Here is a 19,876-nt window from a genome sequence, read left to right on the forward strand (position 1 = left end):
ATAGGATTCATAATCTCCGAAGCACCATCTGTCCCAAGGAGCATCCCATTGGTGGGCCCCTCTTCGTCTCATCAAATAACGGAGGACAAAGGCGAGTCAGATCAGCCCGAGGAAGGGTTTGGGGTGTTTGACCTAGCCACCCAATCCGAGAATCCTCCTAGTGATATAGGTGACCCAGCCTTATCCGAGGCGGAATTGTCATCAGTAGGCACCTTTTCTCAAGCCGAGATGGGACTCAAGAGAATGCCCTCGACCCCCCTACTCGAACTCCTCGAGGGTCAACCTGGGAAGGATACGCCAGGAATGCCACAACCCAATACTCCTTCCCCACCGCCCCAGCCCCAGATTATCCAGACTAGGTCATCTTCCTCCAAGTCACAGCCACAACCCCCTCGCCCCAAACTCCCTTCTTCACCCCCACCAGCTCTGCCTCCTCGGCCGGAGAGTACTGATTCAAAGAGGAAGAGGAGTCCTAAGGGTAAGGAAACCGTGGATGGGGGAAAGTCCCAACCTTCTAAGGAGAGGGATGAAGCCCCGCGCACGAAACAACTAAAGATTGGGCACCAGAGCAAAGGTAAGGAGACCGAGGTCCAACCTTCCCAAGGCAAGGGAAAGGGGATTGAGGCCCAATCCTCGCCAAGCGCTTGGCTTCCCGCCCCAATGCCCCACGGGGGCCCACTGCTGGAAACCGCGTCCATGAGGGACCTTAGAGATGGCGAGGGTGGCTTCGTGGCAGACGCACTAGGGAGAACCCTGCTACTTCCCACTGATATAGATGAGTTGAAGAAAATGAGGATGCAGGAGGTCTTCCTTAGTACAAAGAGGTACCTGGGCATGGTAAGGTTTCTTGAAACCTAAAACTTTATTAACTTTCACTCCTGGTTTGTTACTCACGATGTATTTATCTCCATTGACAATCTCTCCAAGCAACCTATAGGATGGAGGAAGAGGTGAACCTTAAGAGTGCGGCGGCCGAGAATGAACGCTCCAAGCGCTTACTGGCCGCACGGACTCTCCAAGCTTCTGAGGAGGACCTTGTCAAGACTAAGACTGCCCTAACAGACGCTATCCGAGAAAGGGATAACGTCTCGGCGGGCTTGGCTAGCGCTCAAAAACAGGCCGAGGATCAAACAAAACGCCTGCTAAAAGCTAAGGATCAGTTGCGAGTAGCCAGGGAGCTGATCGATGATCTAAACAGAAGACTGGCCAAGGCAGAGCATGATAAAGGTGTAGCAGAGTATGCCCGTGATGAAGCCACAAGGGCCAAGCAAGAGGCCGAGTTTGCCCGAAACGAGGTTGAGGCTGCCAAGGAAACGGCCGAGGATGATGGTTATAATGCGGGGGTAGCTGAAACCCAAGCCATCCTTAAAGCCCAGATTCCTGGAATATGCAGGCTTTACTGCTCCTAGGTTTGGGAAGAGACCTTGAGGCGAGCTGGGGTGAATACTTCATCCGATTTGTGGAAAGCGGAGAACATATTCTACCCTACGGCCATTCGGGAAGCCACCTCCACCAGCTCCGCAGCTGTGAGTGACCAATCCGAGAAAGAGGTCACTCAGTCGGAAGCCGTACAGGTCGGCGCCTCTCCTGACGAGCAGCTTAAAGAGGGAGAGTTTCAGGATGTGATTGAAGCATCTCAGCGTACGGATCCCGAGGTACCCAAAGAGGTTGCTGAGCCCGTGGTTGGCACTCAGATGCCTAATGTCGAAGAGCCCGCCATACCGGCCCAGCCCCTATAGGCAATTCCCTTTGTTGTGGTCCCACAGGGCACCGACGCCGTTCCTGCTCAGCCTTCCCCAGAAGGAACTGCCCTCAAAGGCACTGAAGCCAATCCCGTTCCTCCTTCCCAGGACGTGGCCGATGAAAAATTAAAGAAGTAGAAACCCCGGTCAGGCTTCGTACTTGTTTTTAGTTTAACGTTTAACTTGTTTCTTTGTTATTTTTGAAAACTTTGTAATTTGCTAGTAGATTGAACTTGTTGAACACGTATATGAAATTCTTTTCTTCCTTTTTCCTTTTGGTTACTTGTGAGTTGCCCTTGCCAATGCTTACTATTGTTTATGAGTCTTGAACAAATTATCTTAATACGTATGAATAATTGGGCATGCGATATACTTAGAATCATGTTTTAGAACGTTGGCTTACCTGTACTTGTAGAGCCTTGAACTCATGTCTGACCATCATTCAATGGAGATATAGGCATCATCCGAGATGTCCCGTGTAGTGTAAGGTCCTGCTTGGTACCCAGGTTTCTTTAAAGTAGTTGGATTCCCATAGGTTTGAGTCTGAGGACCATGCAATACCTTGGTTCTGTCCAAAACTTGATAGTCTGTCCAAAACTCAGTTTTTGATAAGTAGTTGAGAGAATTAACCCCTCGACTATGGCATGAGATCTTGGTTTTAGGGGAGTTAGACCCTCGGCTAAGCCCCTAGAACCATCTGTGGGGCTGACGTTACGAAGCGCAGCCCCTAGCAAAGAAACATAGCTCCTAGTGAAACTTTACACTAAAATACTACAACCGGCTATTAGAAATGACAAGGGAACTGTCTCGACCTACCGCCTAGGCCAACACACAAGCCTTCCCCACAGACGGAGCCAATTGTAAGGACGCGATTTGTAACGAATCGTAACAGTGTTGGGTTCGCATGTAAAAATGCCCAAACAATATCACTTATAGAGCGTGGGTTTGAAAGGCTAGGCCTTGGTCACAAGACATTGGTTTTTCGTGGTGTCCATACATGGTTAAATGGTGTTCGCCCCAAGAGTCTTTCTCCTGGAGGTGGGCTGGGAGGCTCTGGTTTTTGGCCATTTTTCCCAGTCTCTCCTCGTGGGGCATTAATCTTTACATTATATAGCCCTTCTTGGTTGATCTTTGCCCTCCACTTGTTGGTCAGGCAAGTGCCTACTTCTGTACCCGTCCCATCAGTTGTCCCTCCTTACTTTCTGTTAGTTGCGATGATCGAAGTCGTCCTGCCCAGGCGTCTTTTCTCATTAACATGGTCAGGCCGCAGGCTGGGGCATTTAATACGGAGGGGACGTGTTTACCTTGAACCAATTTTGCACCGTACCTCCACGTAGGACCCACTCTACTCACATCCCCTTCAATGGGGCTGTTTGGGGATAGCCTTTATCGAGATGTTGCTCTTCCCCTTGGAATCCTGGAGTGCCGAGGAGAGGGTCATTCTCAGTCGTCTCCCCTGACTCCTCGGCCTTTCATCATTCGTCCTCGGCACACACCCTCCTCGGCATGGGCCCCGAGCCCTAATAGAACGTGGGCCGGATCATAAGTTCCCCGGCCCCACATGATATTATTCCATTACATATCAGTTACTGCATAATAAAAATTATGTTATTACATCAAAAAAAATTATTAAAAAAAAAAACGAAACAAAACAAAACAAAAATTCTTGAGGAAAACAATTTCATACCTGCCAAGATGACAAGTTGTTAGTAAGGTATTTAACAAAGTGATGTCATTGGAAGGCTAGTATAAGAATTAGTAAGCTTGCTAACTAAACTGTTTGTGAAAAATATTGTAATTGTAGCATCACTTTATAAAATAAAATAAAAATTAAGAATTTACAAAGATCTTCCATTTTGAATTTTATTTAAATCATTCACATGTATTCTTTTGAAGTGGATACTTGAATGACAAGTATGGCTCATAATCCGGGTTGGCCCAACATAATTTGGGGCCTAAGGCAAAACATTTATGCGGGGCTTTTTATATGTAAACATCAATTAAATAAAATTATTTAATACTAATTAAAACTAGTTTAATCCATTAAATTTATAAATTGATGAATAATACTAACTAAACTAAATTTAATTTCATATAAATGATTGAATATCATAGTTGAAGCATAAATTTTAACAAAAAGAAATTTACTTTAATTTGAATATATGACAAAGCTAACATTGTAATCTAAATTTTAATTTTATATCTTGTTTTTAAGAGAGATGGATAGATATTATTTGGTGTGTAACTTTGTAGGAGATTAGTTTACAAAAATTAAAGTCTCAAACTATTAGAGGAAGATTAGTAGTCATTGTTTTTTGTTTTGTTTTGTTTTTTTTTTTTTTTTTTGTTTTTTTTTTTTTTTTTTTTAGAGTGATTAGTAGTCATTGTTAATCTAACACATTTGCAACATTTTTAAAAAACATTTTAGGGTTTCAATTGGGCTAAATTTTTATTGGTCTCCTATTTTGGAAGTCTTGTTATGGAAAAAATACTAAAGGTACTACAAAATGATGTGATATTGACTTTGATTGTTGAGCTTCAACAACCTAATTAATGAGGGTATGGTTATATATATATATATATATATAATTGGTGACATGTTAGTTTGTAAATCTAGTAAAATTTTGGGTATCCCATATCCCTAGCATCACTCATTAAAAAAAGTGCTCAATCATTTATAAAATTTTGGACCTTTAAGTTGTCTAAGTCTTGGGCTGGCCTTGCTCATAATAAGAATGCCACCTAAGGCATTAGCTTACTTACTAAAATATTGATTGTTTCAAACCAAGACCCTAGCATCACAATTCCATTTTTGTCTAAATTTTAAAGTAAGTAGGGTTTGAGATGTGGTATTTTGTTAGTGATTTAGGTTAGATTCATATTCTCATTACGTATCCTCATATGCCGTGTAAGATTTGCATCTAGGGTGTGTTTCCACATGTTATTTCTTCTTTTTCTTTTTTTTTTTTTAATGCTTCACCCATGTTCATTAATCATTGACTTCATCCCTTTTCCATGCGAGTTATTTTTGTGCATCATGCAAACTTGGGACATGGAGCATTTAATTTTGATTCATTGTCATGAGTGTTTTTTTGTTTTTTCATTGTAAAAAAATTGTGGAGCATTTTCATTGGCTGATATACTCTTAGAGACCAACTTAGTTGGGTGTGGTGGGGTTCAAAACACCTTTTCAGCTAGTAGCTTAGCCCTTAAACCTAATCTCTAAGGATGAAGATAAAACATTTTCTTTAGATTATAACTAGGAGATTAAGCCCTGTACTTATGTATATTTAGAGAATATAGTAGGGTTTAACAAATATATATATATATATATATATGTGGGAACCAGAGATGAGACTGTTGGGCTTGAACTCACTTTGGCTCACAATTTATTTGTAGAGTGGGCTTCAAGATTTCCTACACTCGGTCGTTCTCGGCACAGAAACTCAAAGCAATATTCATCCTCTCTTCCTTACTGACTGTTTTTTCTCCTTTTTTCTCCACCAATCTCGTTGTAGAGTTCCCAGTACCGGTTGGCATAACTCCGAAGGGTTTCTCCGACCCTCATCTTTATGGAAAGTAGCGCGTCCACCGGCTATGGCACTCGGCTGCATGTCACAAATCTACTGTCGAACTCTTGAATCAGCTCGGCGAAGCTACGAATGGAGCCTTTTCGTAACCCATTGAACCATCTCAGGGCCGTTGAGCCGAGACTGGAGGGGAATACCTTACACATCAACGCATCATTGTGTGCATGCAAGGATATCATGTGGATGTAATGACTGACATGCTCCACAGGGTCTGTCTTTCCATCGTAAATCTACTCGGCATAGGGGCCCGTTCAATCTCGTCGGAGAACGGTGACCAGGCAACCATTCGTAGGGCTTGGCTCATAGCGTCCATGGCAGCATTGTGGGGCTGCCGTTCCTCCGGTGATTCTGACCCTCGGTCATCATATCCATGCGACCGTGAATGGTCCCGGTGATGACGTGTCTCTTGGGAGTGCCGGCATGACTCTTGAGAGCGCGATCGGTTTTCGAATCGTTGCATACCAGATTGACTGGAGACCTCCTCGCCCCAATTTCTCCTTTGCCGGAGGTTGCGATTCCTTTCTTGGCGTTGACCCCTTGCTTCCAGTTCTAGATCCATTACCAGTCTGCGCAACCGCTCCAGTTCTCGGTCTTTATCATCATACTGCCTATGCGCCGAGACACCCGAAACCGTTCGGTGGGTCTAATCAGACCCTTCTCCCAATCCAGACCTTTCCTCTCCTCTGGGGTGCTCCCTATCCTCCTGCCGTTTCTGCCTTCTCTCCCTCCACGTCGATCCTCGAGAAGATCCTATGGAACTGCTCGGTGCACGCCCTCCCGAACGCTCCTCGGACATTTTCCTTGTTTGAGTCTCAGTCGAACCACAGCTTTGTAGGAGAGCCCCACGGTGGGCGCCAATTGTGGGAACCAGAGATGAGACTGTTGGGCTTGAACTCACTTGGGCTCACAATTTATTTATAGAGTGGGCTTCAAGATTTCCTACTCTGGGTCGTTCTTGGCACAGAGACTCAAAGCAACATTCATCCTCTCTTCCTTACTGACTGTTTTTTCTCCTTTTTTCTCCACCCCTTCCTCTTCCCAAACTTCTGCTATTTACAGTTAAGGTTAGTGGGGAGATTATGATTACAGCCACCGCTAGTGGTATTGAAGGTCCAATATTATCTATTTTAAGTGAGTGTTTAGGTGAGAGTGGGATGCAACAATTATGGCCTTGAAACTTGGTTCCAGCTTAGTCGATTGTTCTCGGTAATGCTGTTCTCCGAGCATTTCATGATTTTTCCGGACAGGGTTCATATGTTTGTTCGGGAAAACTTATGCCGAACACTTCTCAGGATTCGAGATCCAAAACTTGTTTTTACATGAAGGCAGTTTTAAGAAGGGTTTAGGGCAATGGGGCCGTTCTATTGAGCCTGGGCCCAGGGCCCATATGGGTCTTGGGATCTCGGTGCCGTACAATATATATATACACGTGTGTGTGTGGGGGGGGGGAGCGGGTGATCCGAGCACATTTTTGGGCTATGGGCCTTGTCCGAGAATGATTAAAGATCCATGTGCATATAGACAAAAAGACTGAGGAGAAAAGGAAAACCAACGCGTGAATCGAGGATCCGAGGAGCAGAGGCATCTTGAGAATACTTTAGGTGGTCAACCATACTGGAAAGAGGAGCTCCAAGGAAGGTAACAAAGTTGTGTAAGCAACGGAAAAAAGAAATATTTGGGAAAGTGACTGCCACCTCCACATTTAATGCATTGCATCAACTAAACTGGCGTCATTTATGAGGAAATGACACCTGAACATTATTTTCACAGCTCACAGCCCTTCCTACTACCTCCAAAAGGGTCTTGATGGGACAAGCATCCAAAGGGTTCCCTAAGAATTGAACAGATGAAGGGCTGGGATGTATTGGAGGGAACTATATAAGGAAATAATCCCTAAAAAAATGAGTAGGCGACATTGAAAAGAGGAGAGAGAAGAGAAAATACAAGAACTCATTGTAAAAAGTTTATACTTGATCTGTATATGAACAATATGTCCTCAGACTTGCCTGAGGAGGGATTTTATGTTGAATTTATGTCTCTTACCCTTTTAACTTAAGCCTAGTCGTTCTTGAGCCTGAACTTACGTGGCCTTGTAGTTTACTTGTAAAATCCACTCTCTAACAAATTTATTGTTTTAGGCTTATTGGGCTGGCTCGCACTGTTCTAGGTGGGCTTAAGCTGTGATCCAAGTCCTTACAATATATAATAATAATAATAATTTTGAACATTGAATAAAGAACCAAGTGTGGGAGGTTTTTTTGTGTGTGAATTTTAAGCCATTTTAGAGAAGGTTCTATTGGTGGTTTAGATGTGAATGACAGCAATTTTGCCATGGATGGGAACATAGTTGTTAAAATGTGAATCGTATCATGAATCGATTTTTTTATATTTTCGTATTGTGTATTATAAGATACACAAACACTTAATACAATTTATAAAAAAAATTATTGATATACATATAAAGGGAATATTCATTATAAATTTTGAATATATTCAACTAATCACTAATTTATTCATCATTTATGTAATAATATTTAAGAAGTTAACTAAATAAATCAAAGTGGCATGTGTTTATAACATGCACATTCAAGTTGTCTAAATTCAAAAGTGATAATATATTACAAGTGACCCAAAAATAATAGTTTTTTTTTCATCATGTTCATCATATTGCCTAATCAACCTCATCTAAGTCAATGCTATCATCACATATACCATTCTACAAACTTATTTCTTCATTAAACTTTTTTTCATTGTCATTAACATTTACCATATCTTCTTGTTCTTTTTATTTTAATAATTTTTTTTTAAATTTTCTTATTGGCATTATAGTTTCTTGGACTTAACAATAATGACAAAAATAATTATATTGCCAATTAATATCTTATTCATAGTATAGAAAATAAATTTGTTATATTAAAGTAAAGTGAAGTGTAAGTGTGTATTGTGTTGTCCAAATTTTGTAGGAGAAAGAGAGAATAAAAAAAAACTTATGAATATGTTATTTTATTAGACTAAATTAAGTAACCTAATAATTTTGTGTTAAAAACAAGTCTAACAACTTGTTAGATTCAAATAAAAGTACAAATTTTAACCAAAAATCTCATTTTAAAGCATTTGTCTATGTATCGTACGATATATATGATTTTACGATACAATACGATTCATATGATATACACATTCTATCGTATGATTCATAAGCACTTACTATACGCTGATACGATACGAAACTTTTTATGGTACAATACATATTGCGTATCATATGATACTAGTAACCATGGATGAGAAGCACTTGAATTAGTTTGTGCAGATTTCATGGTTTTAAAAACCAAAAATAGTCAAAGAACCAAAAAAATATCTCGATTCTCAGTTCTAGATCAATTTTTGGCCAATTTTGGGGTTTTTATTGGACCGGGTTAGGGACAGATTCTTGATTGAACTAGAACTATGGCAAATATACTCAAACGATGTGGTTGTGCATTTTAATTTTTTATTATTTATTTGCATTTCTCGAGAATGAATGAATATAATTGAAGATAGTTGTATGAGTGAAAAAAAAATAATGAAAAAATTTATAAAAAAATTAATATTTTAATAAAATATAATTTAGAATAGATAATATAAGTGTTTTGAAAAAAAAAATAGATAAAAAAAATTATTATATTAAAATAAACAGAAATAAAAATTGTATGAGTTGATGCGAATATTATAAATCTAGTATTAATGTAAATAGGCAATAAAACGAGGGTATGGTAGGGAATATAAAATTCTGATTTGACACATCGAGCATTTGGTAAAATTGAGGGAGATCCCTCCTAATCTCTACCCCTGACCCTGAGCACACTTCTGAAAAGTGAGGTCCTGTGGTATAAAATGAGGGAACTGAAAAAGGTACACAAATCTCCTATGAATAATCACTTACCTAATACATCGATGTTGATAACAACCCATGATGAAAAAAAAATAAAATAAAATCAAACAAGCATATAAGACATCACATATGAGCTGGACCAAGCTGGCTTCAAACATATGTACACCTTAGAAGTATGTTTAGGCTTTTCAACTTACGACCAAAGCCTACCAAATCGTATAGGGATCGATGAATGAAAGAGTGAATAGATTGGGGTTAAAAATAAAAAATAAAAAATAAAAGATCAGTCCCTCCGTAACCTCAGTTCTCTGACTCTGACCTCTCTCTCTCTCTCTCTCTCTCTCTCTCTACACTATCTGGTTTGGTGAAAGGGAAACAAGCCAAATCCCTTTCAAGAAATTCGTCAATTTTAGCACCAAGTAATGAATCTGGCACAGAGAAAAAGAAAAACATACTCTTTTTTTTTTTTTTTGCTTGCCTATACATAACAAAGTAATAAATCCTTTTGGGAAAATGATGCTCTCTCTTGTTTTTTCAATTTCTACGGTAAGTAACTATTTCACATGGGTGATTTTGCTGGTGTTTACTCATATGGGGCAATTGTAAATGGATCATGACTGAGATTTTTTTTTTTTTTTTTTTTACGGGCTGGTCAGAGAGTTAAATTGTCAGTTCATAACAAAAGTGTTACTTCTGTAACTTTTGCCTTTTTTTTTTTTTCAAACTCTCACTTTTGCCTCTTTTGCAAGCCAAAAATAGTTGTCTAATTTCTAGAACAAAGTTTCTTTTCAAACTAGCTTTGAAAAGGAATTCTTTAAACTTTATATATATATATATATATATATATATATTATTTTAGGAGTTTGAATAGTTTCTCTTCAAATTAATTTGAAAAAAAAAAAACTTTGTTCCAATTCCCACCACATTTTATTATTTTTGTTATATGAATAGTGAATCAAAGGCTTGGGCTTAGGTTCTCTTGTTACTTGTTAGAGCATCAGCAGTGGGCTTCTCAAATGCCAAATTGTAAAGTACATTTGGCATTTGGGCCCAAATTGCTCCAACAATTGGATGGCTATACCTAGACCGGCCAAATTGTTTTGGCATAGCACTACAGTGTGATCTCATATGTGAGATTGCATTGTAGCGCTATGCCATCCAAAAAAAATGTATTTTAATGATAAAGTAGAATAGGAAAATATTATTTTAATGATAATGTGTATTTTATTGTGTAGAAATATTATTTTAAAGAGTAGAATAGGAAAATAAAAGTTGTGATGCTTGGTGTATTGTAAAATGGTATGGTATAATTGATAAAGCAGCTTTTTAGGATGGTAAAATAAGATGAGATATGAGAACCGGTTGTGGATGCTCTTAGGCATTTTGCTTGGTTGGGCATGCTATTTTCTACAATTTACCACATTAAAATTTTCAATTATCCCTTTAATATCTTTAAATGTATTAAAAATATGGTAAATTATGTACTTGGTCCTTATCTTTTATACCATATTTTAATTTGATTCCTAACATTTTAATTGTGTCGATTTAATCCCTAACCTTTCAATGTCGTGTCAATTTAGTCTCTGCCATTATCTCTAGAATGTAAATTGTTAATGTAGCTAACAACCAAAATAAAAAATTAATTTTTGTTGATGTGGAAATAAACTAATTTTTTATTTTGATTGTTTGCCATGTCAACAATTTCTATTCAAGAGATAATGACAGAGATTAAATTGACAAAAATTAACAAAAATTATAGAGTTAAAAAAATTATGATAATTGTGGAACCAATGTATTTGCCTAGCAAATTCACTCATCCACAATAAGATATTTGAACCCCAATTTTGTTTAAGAAGTGTAATTCTCTCAATTTCAAGTGAAATATAGGGAGTATTTTACTGTTGAAATTTTATTTTTTATATCCAACAAAGCATATAGAGTCAAATCATTTAATTTAATTTAATTTTTTTTTTTAAAATAGAGATATGAATACACCTTTAGATTCATGGCTTTTAAATCAAATCATGAAGTGGGTTCATCAAATAGAGATTATCATTTTTTTATGTCACCTCCAACCATTGACCGAAGAGACTTGTGTAAATTCGTTTCAAAGGCGTACATGGGCCTAACCCATAGAAGTTTAGTTTGGACCCAAGAAACATATGGCTAAAAGAAACCTAAACGTAGCCTAAGCTGGGCCACAAATTTCATGTCCAAACAATCCAACTAACGAAATATTAGGCAATGGGGGAGCCAAAATGCTCTCTCTTGCAGGCTGGAATCATTATAATGATGCAATAGAAAATTGAAATAATTGAGATATAAAACAGGGATTTAGGGCTATATCCCCAACGTGGAGACCTTATTATTGCATGAATAGTTGATACACACCCACCCCCACTAAGAGGTTACTACTAATCAATTGGTCTGACCTTGTTATCCACTAATCAATACTATATTTCATCTGCATTTTGCCCTAATCACAAGTTTGTCAACAAAATAACAAAACACTTATTAGAACCATATTTTATAAATTATCCCATGACTTGTGGGAAGGGACTGAAAAGACGTCAATGAGAATTAGGAACGAACAATGGACCGTTGACATAGTTTATGATAATATTTAAAGTAAGATTTGAGATCGCTTTCTTGCAAGCTTTTGTTAACTGTAAAAATTCTATAGGCTATGATGGTACGACGAGTTCAGATTGGTAATGTGCACCTGTTCGATGATGGAGCTAATGGCAAATTGGCATCTCAATTCTGAAATTATATTCAAATTTGTTAGTGGAGTGAGTGATAATGAGAAATAGAAGAAAAGAGTAGACTTGCAACAAAGAAGTGGTCAAGTTGAAGTCGTCCAGGTTACACATATAATTTAACATCAACAAACAAAACTCCCAACACCTATCAAATTTGGCACAAGTACCTAACCAAAGAGAAAAAACGCAGACCGATAACGTTTTTTTGGTCATCTTTTTATGCATTGGCATAATTAGTTTGACACGGCACAGAAAGAATAAAAAACATTTTGATGGCACGGTCGGGTCTTGAAAGGTAAAGCAAAAGTCAAGTAAGGGTACTAATTATATAGATCTTTACAGTTGCAGAGATTTTGAGTAGGGCTGCGAAAAGTGTTTTAAAGGGTTAAAAGTCTTTTACTTTCTCTGAAGAGTTTTAAAAGGTCCTTAAAGTTTGTGTATCATTGAAGGGTGGAATGTTTTACATTATCTAATAAGAAATTATTATATCAGTATTTTACTTAAATTTTAATATATCCTACCATATTTAATAACATTTTAATAAACTTCCAATATGGTTGGATTTATGTATGGGTATTAGGATTGATTGAGTGTGATTATGCTTATTCTTAGGTATATGGTAAGATAATGTGGCATATTAGAATTGAAGGGGTAAAACATGGGCTTTACACTACATCCTTACAAAATTTAATTTCTTTTAGAAAGTCTTGACATTATTTTTGTGGAAAATATAAAAAACCGTAAAAAATAATTATTTTTTTCTTTTCTTATAAAAAATTTCTAAAAATATTTTATAAATTAATACCCTTAAAGTATCGGTTTACATTCTCCCTTCAAGTTTATTGATTTACTCTATCGTAAGATTTGGTTAAAGTTTGTAATGGAAGCTGATGCTCAAAGTGTTGAATTTAGAAGCTCACCAAATCCTGTGTTATTAATTCAATATTTTATAACTTTGTGATTTCATAATGCTAAACTGTGGTGACTTATTATTATTATTAGCTCTGTATCTCTCTTAAAATGGATGGCAATATTAAGTGTTATTTTAAAAAATAAGTATGGATATCTATGTCAATTTATTATTTCTAGGCTTTTAGTCCATTGACTTTTACTTCAATTGTCAAATTATTCTTTAAAGTTTAATTTTTATCAATTTAATTCTCCATTTTATCAAAGTGAATTAATTTGGTCCTTAACTCCTTATGTCAAAATCTGATACCAATGACCACCGCACACCCTCGGTGTGATGGTCATTCCACAAGCATAAGTGCTTGTGGGGTGTGGGGGGGCAAGGGCCGGGATTCAAGTCTCCAGAAGGGAGCTTCACACACATATACACTTAGATTAGACTAGAGTAGAATTCTATCTTGTATAAAAAAAAAAAAAAAAAAAAAATCTGATACCAATGAAGCCATTTAAACATTACATAATTTTAATTTTTTTAATAATACTCATCAAATATTAAGATCTATTAAATGATACATCTCATGAATATTTTCAATTACAATTTTAATAATAAAAAAAGAATGTTTAAGTAACCCATTTACTAACAAATTTAAATGAAAAGACCATATTGACTCATTTTTGCAAACTAAGGGATTAAATTGATAAAAAATTAAACTTATGGACTATATTGACAATTGAAGTAAAAGTCAAAAGACTAAAGTTAATTTTAGCCTTATTTCTATATAATAATAAAAAAAGAATACATTAAAAAGCTTTAATACTGAAGTCTGAATTTCGCATTTGACTTAAATAGGTTTTTCGATTTTAAAAGAAAATTTTTGCTTAATAAATACCTTAGTTATTGTGTGTTTGGGCGCGGTATTACTATTTATAACAGAATTTGGGCAAAGTAGGCATTTTCAAATTCTACAACTTACAATTTGATTAGGCAAAACTATATTGTTGGTCCCTAAAATTTACCTACGGAGTACTTTTAGTCCTTGAAGTTTCTAGTGAGCGCAATTGGTTCCTAAAGTTTCGATAATGAGTACTAGCGGTCCTTTTATTAACTTCTGTTAGTTTTTTTTTGTCTATGTGTCTAATGGAATGATGATGTGGCAATTTTTTAATGATGTGTCTTTTTTTTTAATTAAAAATTACATATCAAAATACACATCAGCTTGGATCTCCCAAATCAAACCCAGTTCTATTTTGAATCATACACTGATTTTCTTAGGAACCAAACAAAACTACTACTACTGATTTTCTTAACAATTTGCATCTTATAATGACCGCTTGGCTTCTCCAAACTGTAGTACTACTTCCACTCTCTATAAAACCAAAGGATTTAAAATCAAAACCCCAATTTGAATTAAAAAGAAAGAAAAAAAACAAGAATAGGACTATTTGCGATAAAAGAAAAAGATGGAGATACCCTTTTGATTGTCCACCAGAAAATATATTATATAGGGTAGGGAGATGCCTTCCAAATGTGGGTGTTAGACTAACCGATCTCGAAGATACCCATGTACTTTGGAGAAATATATGAGTTGTGGTTTTTCTTTCATTACCCTAATAATTATAATCGCTATTATGTTTTATCTCCAAACCTTGAGAATGTTTTCAATTTGTATTTGATTTTCGGCATGTACTACAAATTTCCAAGCGGTGGTGAATGAATCTAATAGCTAGTAAGAAGGCAAGCAATGGTAAATTCGGCAAGCCAGGTTTCAGTGATTGGAAGGCTTCATCGATTGGAGAATATTAATAGTAGTTTTGTTTGGTTAGTAAGAAAATCAATGGAAGATCCAAATAGAATTGGGTTTGATTTGGGAGACTCAAGCTGATGTGTAATTTTTTAATAATAAAAAATCGCCACATCATTAAAAAAATGTCATATCATTATTCCGTTAGACACATAGACAAAAAAACTAACAAAAGTTAATAAAAGGACCACTAGCACTCATTATTGAAACTTCAGGGACCAATAGCGTTCACTTGAAACTTCAGAGACTAAAAGCGTTTCATAGACAAACTTTAGGGGCCAACAATGTAGTTTTGCCATTTTATTATGTGTTTAACAAATATTAAGAATGAAAAATGAAAATTTATCCTAGGACTTGTAGGCTTTAAATTCCAACTACAAGTGATGCCTAGATAGATGTCATTTTCGAAAATTTGACGTTGAGAGACTTTCTTTCAAACAAAGAGAGGGATTTAGAGCATATGGAATCAAACAACATTACGATTAGAACCTTAAGTTGTTTCATTCAAAAGGATTTGAACTAGTACTACATTGTTTCATGCTTAGAGCTAGAGCTAGAACCTTATTATTTCGCGTCAACACTAGAGCCAGAAGAGCACTAGCAGGAACAATTGTCGATACTAATAATGGTGACGGCGATATCAAAATCGACGCTGAAGATTTCTATTTGTTTATGTTGACATGATTACTGAGTTATTGATATGAAATTAGTTAACTCAATGTATATGCAAAGATTTACAAATTCTAGTTATATTTGAGCTATATCCAGCAATGAAATTTGTGATGGATGAGATTTGAAATGATAGGAATGTAAATTCTTTCTTCCGAAAATTTCAAAGGAATTAATTTTTTTTTCTTATCCAAACAGATGGTAAAGTGTTTCAAATGCCTAATACAAACACTTAAATAGGACAACAGGATACGCAGCCTGAAATTGCACCTATAAGCCATGTTCATCATGGTAATATTGTTAGCTACACAAATACTAGGATTGGCATAGCTACTTAGGTTTTTTTTTTTTTTTTTTTTGAAATGCCTACTTAGTTAGGGGTTTGGCTTTAAGTATATAGTAAGCCAATAGATTGTACCCGACACAAATTAAACACATGTCCAAAATTGATTATATGTCCACAAGGTGGACCATGCACTAGAGGGAAGCTTTGTTCCTTAGAGCACTTGTATAAGTGCTTGTATAATAGAAAAAAGTACCATATTTTAATTAACAAATTAAAAAATTTACCCCCCTTTCCCTTTTTCTTGTGTGAGTATTTATTTTAAAAAAAAAAAATTGAGTAATTGTCTCACATTGCTTAAGAGAGTGTGTTGTGTATAGTATAACTTGTCACATCTTTCTTTAAAAGTTACCATGACTTTTGAGTGGAGTTGTGATGTGCTTTTGTGTTAGAACTTCTTTCCCTCTCCCTTTGTGTTAGAACTTCTTTCCCTCTCCCTTGTGTGTGTGTGTGTGTTTGTTTCTTAAAAAAAAAAAAAAAATTTAAAATTTACCCACATCAAACTATGCAAAATTTATTTTAATTAATCAATTAAAAAATTCAACCACATCAAACTATGCAAAATTGTGTAAAAATACATGGTTGCTACAGTAACCATGTAAATTTTTCTATTTATTTTAGCATAAGAACCCACTTTTTTTGTTGTTGTATGTGAAAAAAGATAAATAATTATAAAATGAAAGAAGTTAACAAATGTTCTGAGAACATTTGTTTAGAAAATTTTTTAAATTTTTTTTTATAGGAAAATAAAAAAATAACTAATTTTTTTATATTTTGTTACAGTTTTTTATATTTTCCATAAAAGTAATATCAAAATTTTTCTAAAATGATTTATTAACAATTGTTCTATGAGCACCCGTTAACATAACCGGTTAACAAATATTCTAAGGATATACGTTAATCAAAACTTTTAAAAAAAATTAAAAAATTAATATTTTAATGAAATATAGTGTAAAATAAATAATCTAATGTAAAGTGGTTCATAAAATGGAAAAAAAAAAAAAAAAATTTCTTATACTAAATAAACATAAATTTTTACACTACGTATAGTTTTATATTTTTTTGTAAAATTTTGATTAGAACTACGTGGAAATGCTCTTAAAGCTTGAATTGTCGTATCATTTTGTGGAGGATTCCATCATCCGTTAGAATTACTCAGTAAATGGATTTCCTTTAAGAAAACCATTGCTCATGCTAGGTTCGAGGCATATTTATAACTTGTGACTAGTAGTAAAGAATCTTTTTTTTTTTTTTTTTTTTTTTTTTGTTGTTGCTGATAGCAGTAAAGAATCCTCAATCCTTGCATGTTATCCTCAATTATTTTTCCTTTGCACCTACCTTTATGGAACAACTCTATACCTTTCAGAAGAATTCTGCTGCTTCTTTAAATTCTTGTAACCTCGTGAGTCGTGTCTAACCTAATGTTCCTTTAGGTTAATCCTTCTGTGACACGATACTGGGCTATGATATTGACACTCAATTATTCTAAAATACATGTCTCTATACCGATCTAGTTTTTCAATATTACACTTTATACTTTTTTCTTTTAGAGTGGGGCGGAAATGATGGGCTCTGTTCAAATTATAATTGAAGAAATAAATATACATTTGTACTTAATTTCTTGTGCTTGTAACAAAAATGTTTAAAATTAAAAATATTTCTTCTCTGACTATTAAATTATTTTATTTTAAAAAGTACAAAAATTGCTTTATTAAAAAACTTTAGTTTTCTTTCCTTTTCATTTTATTTTATTTGTTTCCATTTCTCAAGTATTGTAGTAGCAAGAACATTGGTATCCACGGACTGTTACAGACTTACATTACAAATCTTTGAAAAGTTTGTCTGTTTCTAAATAGTCCGGTTAAAACAGTTTGAGAAAGTTTGTATGAGAAATTAAAAAAGCTATCAAAACAATGAATTATTTTTTCATTTTTTCATAAAAAATTTCTTAAAATTGATTATTAATAATAGTGAGAAATGCTAATGAGTGCCATAAGGGCATTGGTTAAGAATTTAGTTAAAAAAAGTTTTGACATCACTTTTATAGGAAATGAAAAAAGTTGTCAAAACATTAATTGCTTTTTTTTTTCTCATAAAAATTTTCTTTAACTGGATTCTTAACTAGTGCCCTAAGGACACTCGTTAGCACAACCCTTATTAATATATATCCTAAGGACACACGTTAGTAAATCCTTTCTAAATATAATATGAACCATGATTCATTTATGAATTTTAGTGAACACGTTGTGCATTTGGATGAGCTTTAAACAAACCAAAAAGGCAAAAGTTATATTAAAACTTGCTTAATTTAAAAATGTAAAAAGCTTTTACAATGTACACACTTGTTCCATGGAGGGTAAGCCCCACCGTATTGTAGTTCTGTTTTCTTTTTTTCTTTTTTAGAGAGCAAGAGATAGCCGCCGCTGTGGGGTAAAACAATCTGTCTCACACTGCATAGAAATCCAATTCAATTTCGAATTAATCATTGTTTGTTTGCACTAACAACAACAAAGCATGGTTAGGAAAAGTGCCTAATTAATCTAATTATAAAATAAATAAATAAAAAAACAAAGGAAAAGTGTCTAATCATTCATTAGAATCCTACGGTTTTAAAAAGCCGACAACCAACCAACAACAGCATATTCGTGTTTTATTCCTCTCCCCCCAAAAAAATAGAAATAAAGGCATAAAGCAAATTCATGCATCTTTAAAAAAGGAAGGAGACTATTATTTGGAAAATTGAGCTACATGCATATGAATTATTACGAGTTCTCCAATAACAACCGTGTGATCATTTAAATCCCAATGAGATGACCTTTACTGATATTGAAGAGGCGTGAATTTGACTAATAATAGTGTATCTACCAGGAAAAAAAAAAAAAAAAAAAACTCAATTATTAAAGTAATGAAAATGGTGAGAAATAGTATATTGCAGTGAAAGAAAATTTAGGCAAAAAACAAACAAGTCTTTTTTTTTTTTTTTTTTGATGGGCAAACAAACAAGTCTTTATGCGTGATAGATACGAGACCCTATCTTCTTATCTTTACTTTTGACATCGACGTTCATGAATTGGCCAAACCAATTACCGGTTCAATTCTAGGCACAAATCTTACTCAACCAATAAAAATAAAATAAATAAACAAAATCTAGACACATTGGCAGTGGAGCCAAATCCAAGCTTCTAGTCTAGTATTTAGTATTGTAATCTATGAACTAAAATTAAACCTAATTCTTATCTTTTATAAAATAAACGATTTACCAATTCAGCTTTCTGTTTGTTTTAGACTACATGATAACTTATTTGTTTAAACATGACATAACAAATAAGTTAATTTATTTGCTTAAAAGTAATTCATTTATCTATAATTTATAATAATATATAATTAATATTGTGCCACATAAGCTTTTGATAATGCCATCGAATTTTAGATATCATTATTCTCATATATATGTTGAACCCGTTAGAACTTTTATTTATTTATTTACAGAGTTTTAATGTATGGCGTCTGTTTATAATGATTGTGTTTTTTATCATCAAAACTTTAGTACATCATATTTTCTTGAAATAATAGAATATTTAATTTCACATACAAATACAATCATAATAAATGTTTAACACTACAATATATAATTGCATATAAAAACCAATTATAATAATTGTCTATTATTGACTATTATAATGATCAAATTTTATAATTAGACAACAAAATAAAAGAGAGAAAAAATCTTATTACATTAAAATTTTTTGTGAATTGCACGAGTTATTAACTGGTAATATTAATAAGAGATCTAAAATTCAATTATTGCCTATATAAAAATTCAATTGGTATCTTGGTCTAATGATAAAGTACTATTATCAGGAACAAATACCATATATTGAAACTCTCTTAAAAATATATATATATATATATATATAAAAATTCAATTGGTATCTTGGTCTGATGATAAAGTACTATTATCAGGAACAAATACCATATATTGAAACTCTCTTAAATATATATATATATATATATATAATTGAAGCTGTTTGACTTTTGTTAATAATATTAATATATAAAAAATTTGAAACTGTTTAACCATAACCCCGCATTTCGAACCTTTTTTCCCTTAAAGTTAAAACTCCAAATACTTTGAGTGAGGGGAAGTGCCAATTCAGTTACAAGGTCCCTAACAATTCTCCATTAGAATTT

At 34.5% G+C, this 19,876-nt stretch overlaps 1 protein-coding gene across 1 annotated transcript; it reads left to right on the forward strand.

The window, feature by feature from the left end:
* Positions 1–228: 228 nt before the first annotated feature.
* Positions 229–1,880, forward strand: LOC115952165 (bromodomain-containing protein 4-like). The gene is made up of 4 exons (XM_031069239.1): positions 229–824; positions 938–1,343; positions 1,410–1,655; positions 1,767–1,880. Exons 1-4 carry the CDS (start codon positions 229–231, stop codon positions 1,878–1,880), a joined length of 1,362 nt encoding a protein of 453 aa, XP_030925099.1.
* Positions 1,881–19,876: the final 17,996 nt, after the last annotated feature.

Source organism: Quercus lobata, chromosome 7 (genome assembly GCF_001633185.2).
Source record: "Quercus lobata isolate SW786 chromosome 7, ValleyOak3.0 Primary Assembly, whole genome shotgun sequence".
NCBI lineage: Eukaryota > Viridiplantae > Streptophyta > Magnoliopsida > Fagales > Fagaceae > Quercus > Quercus lobata.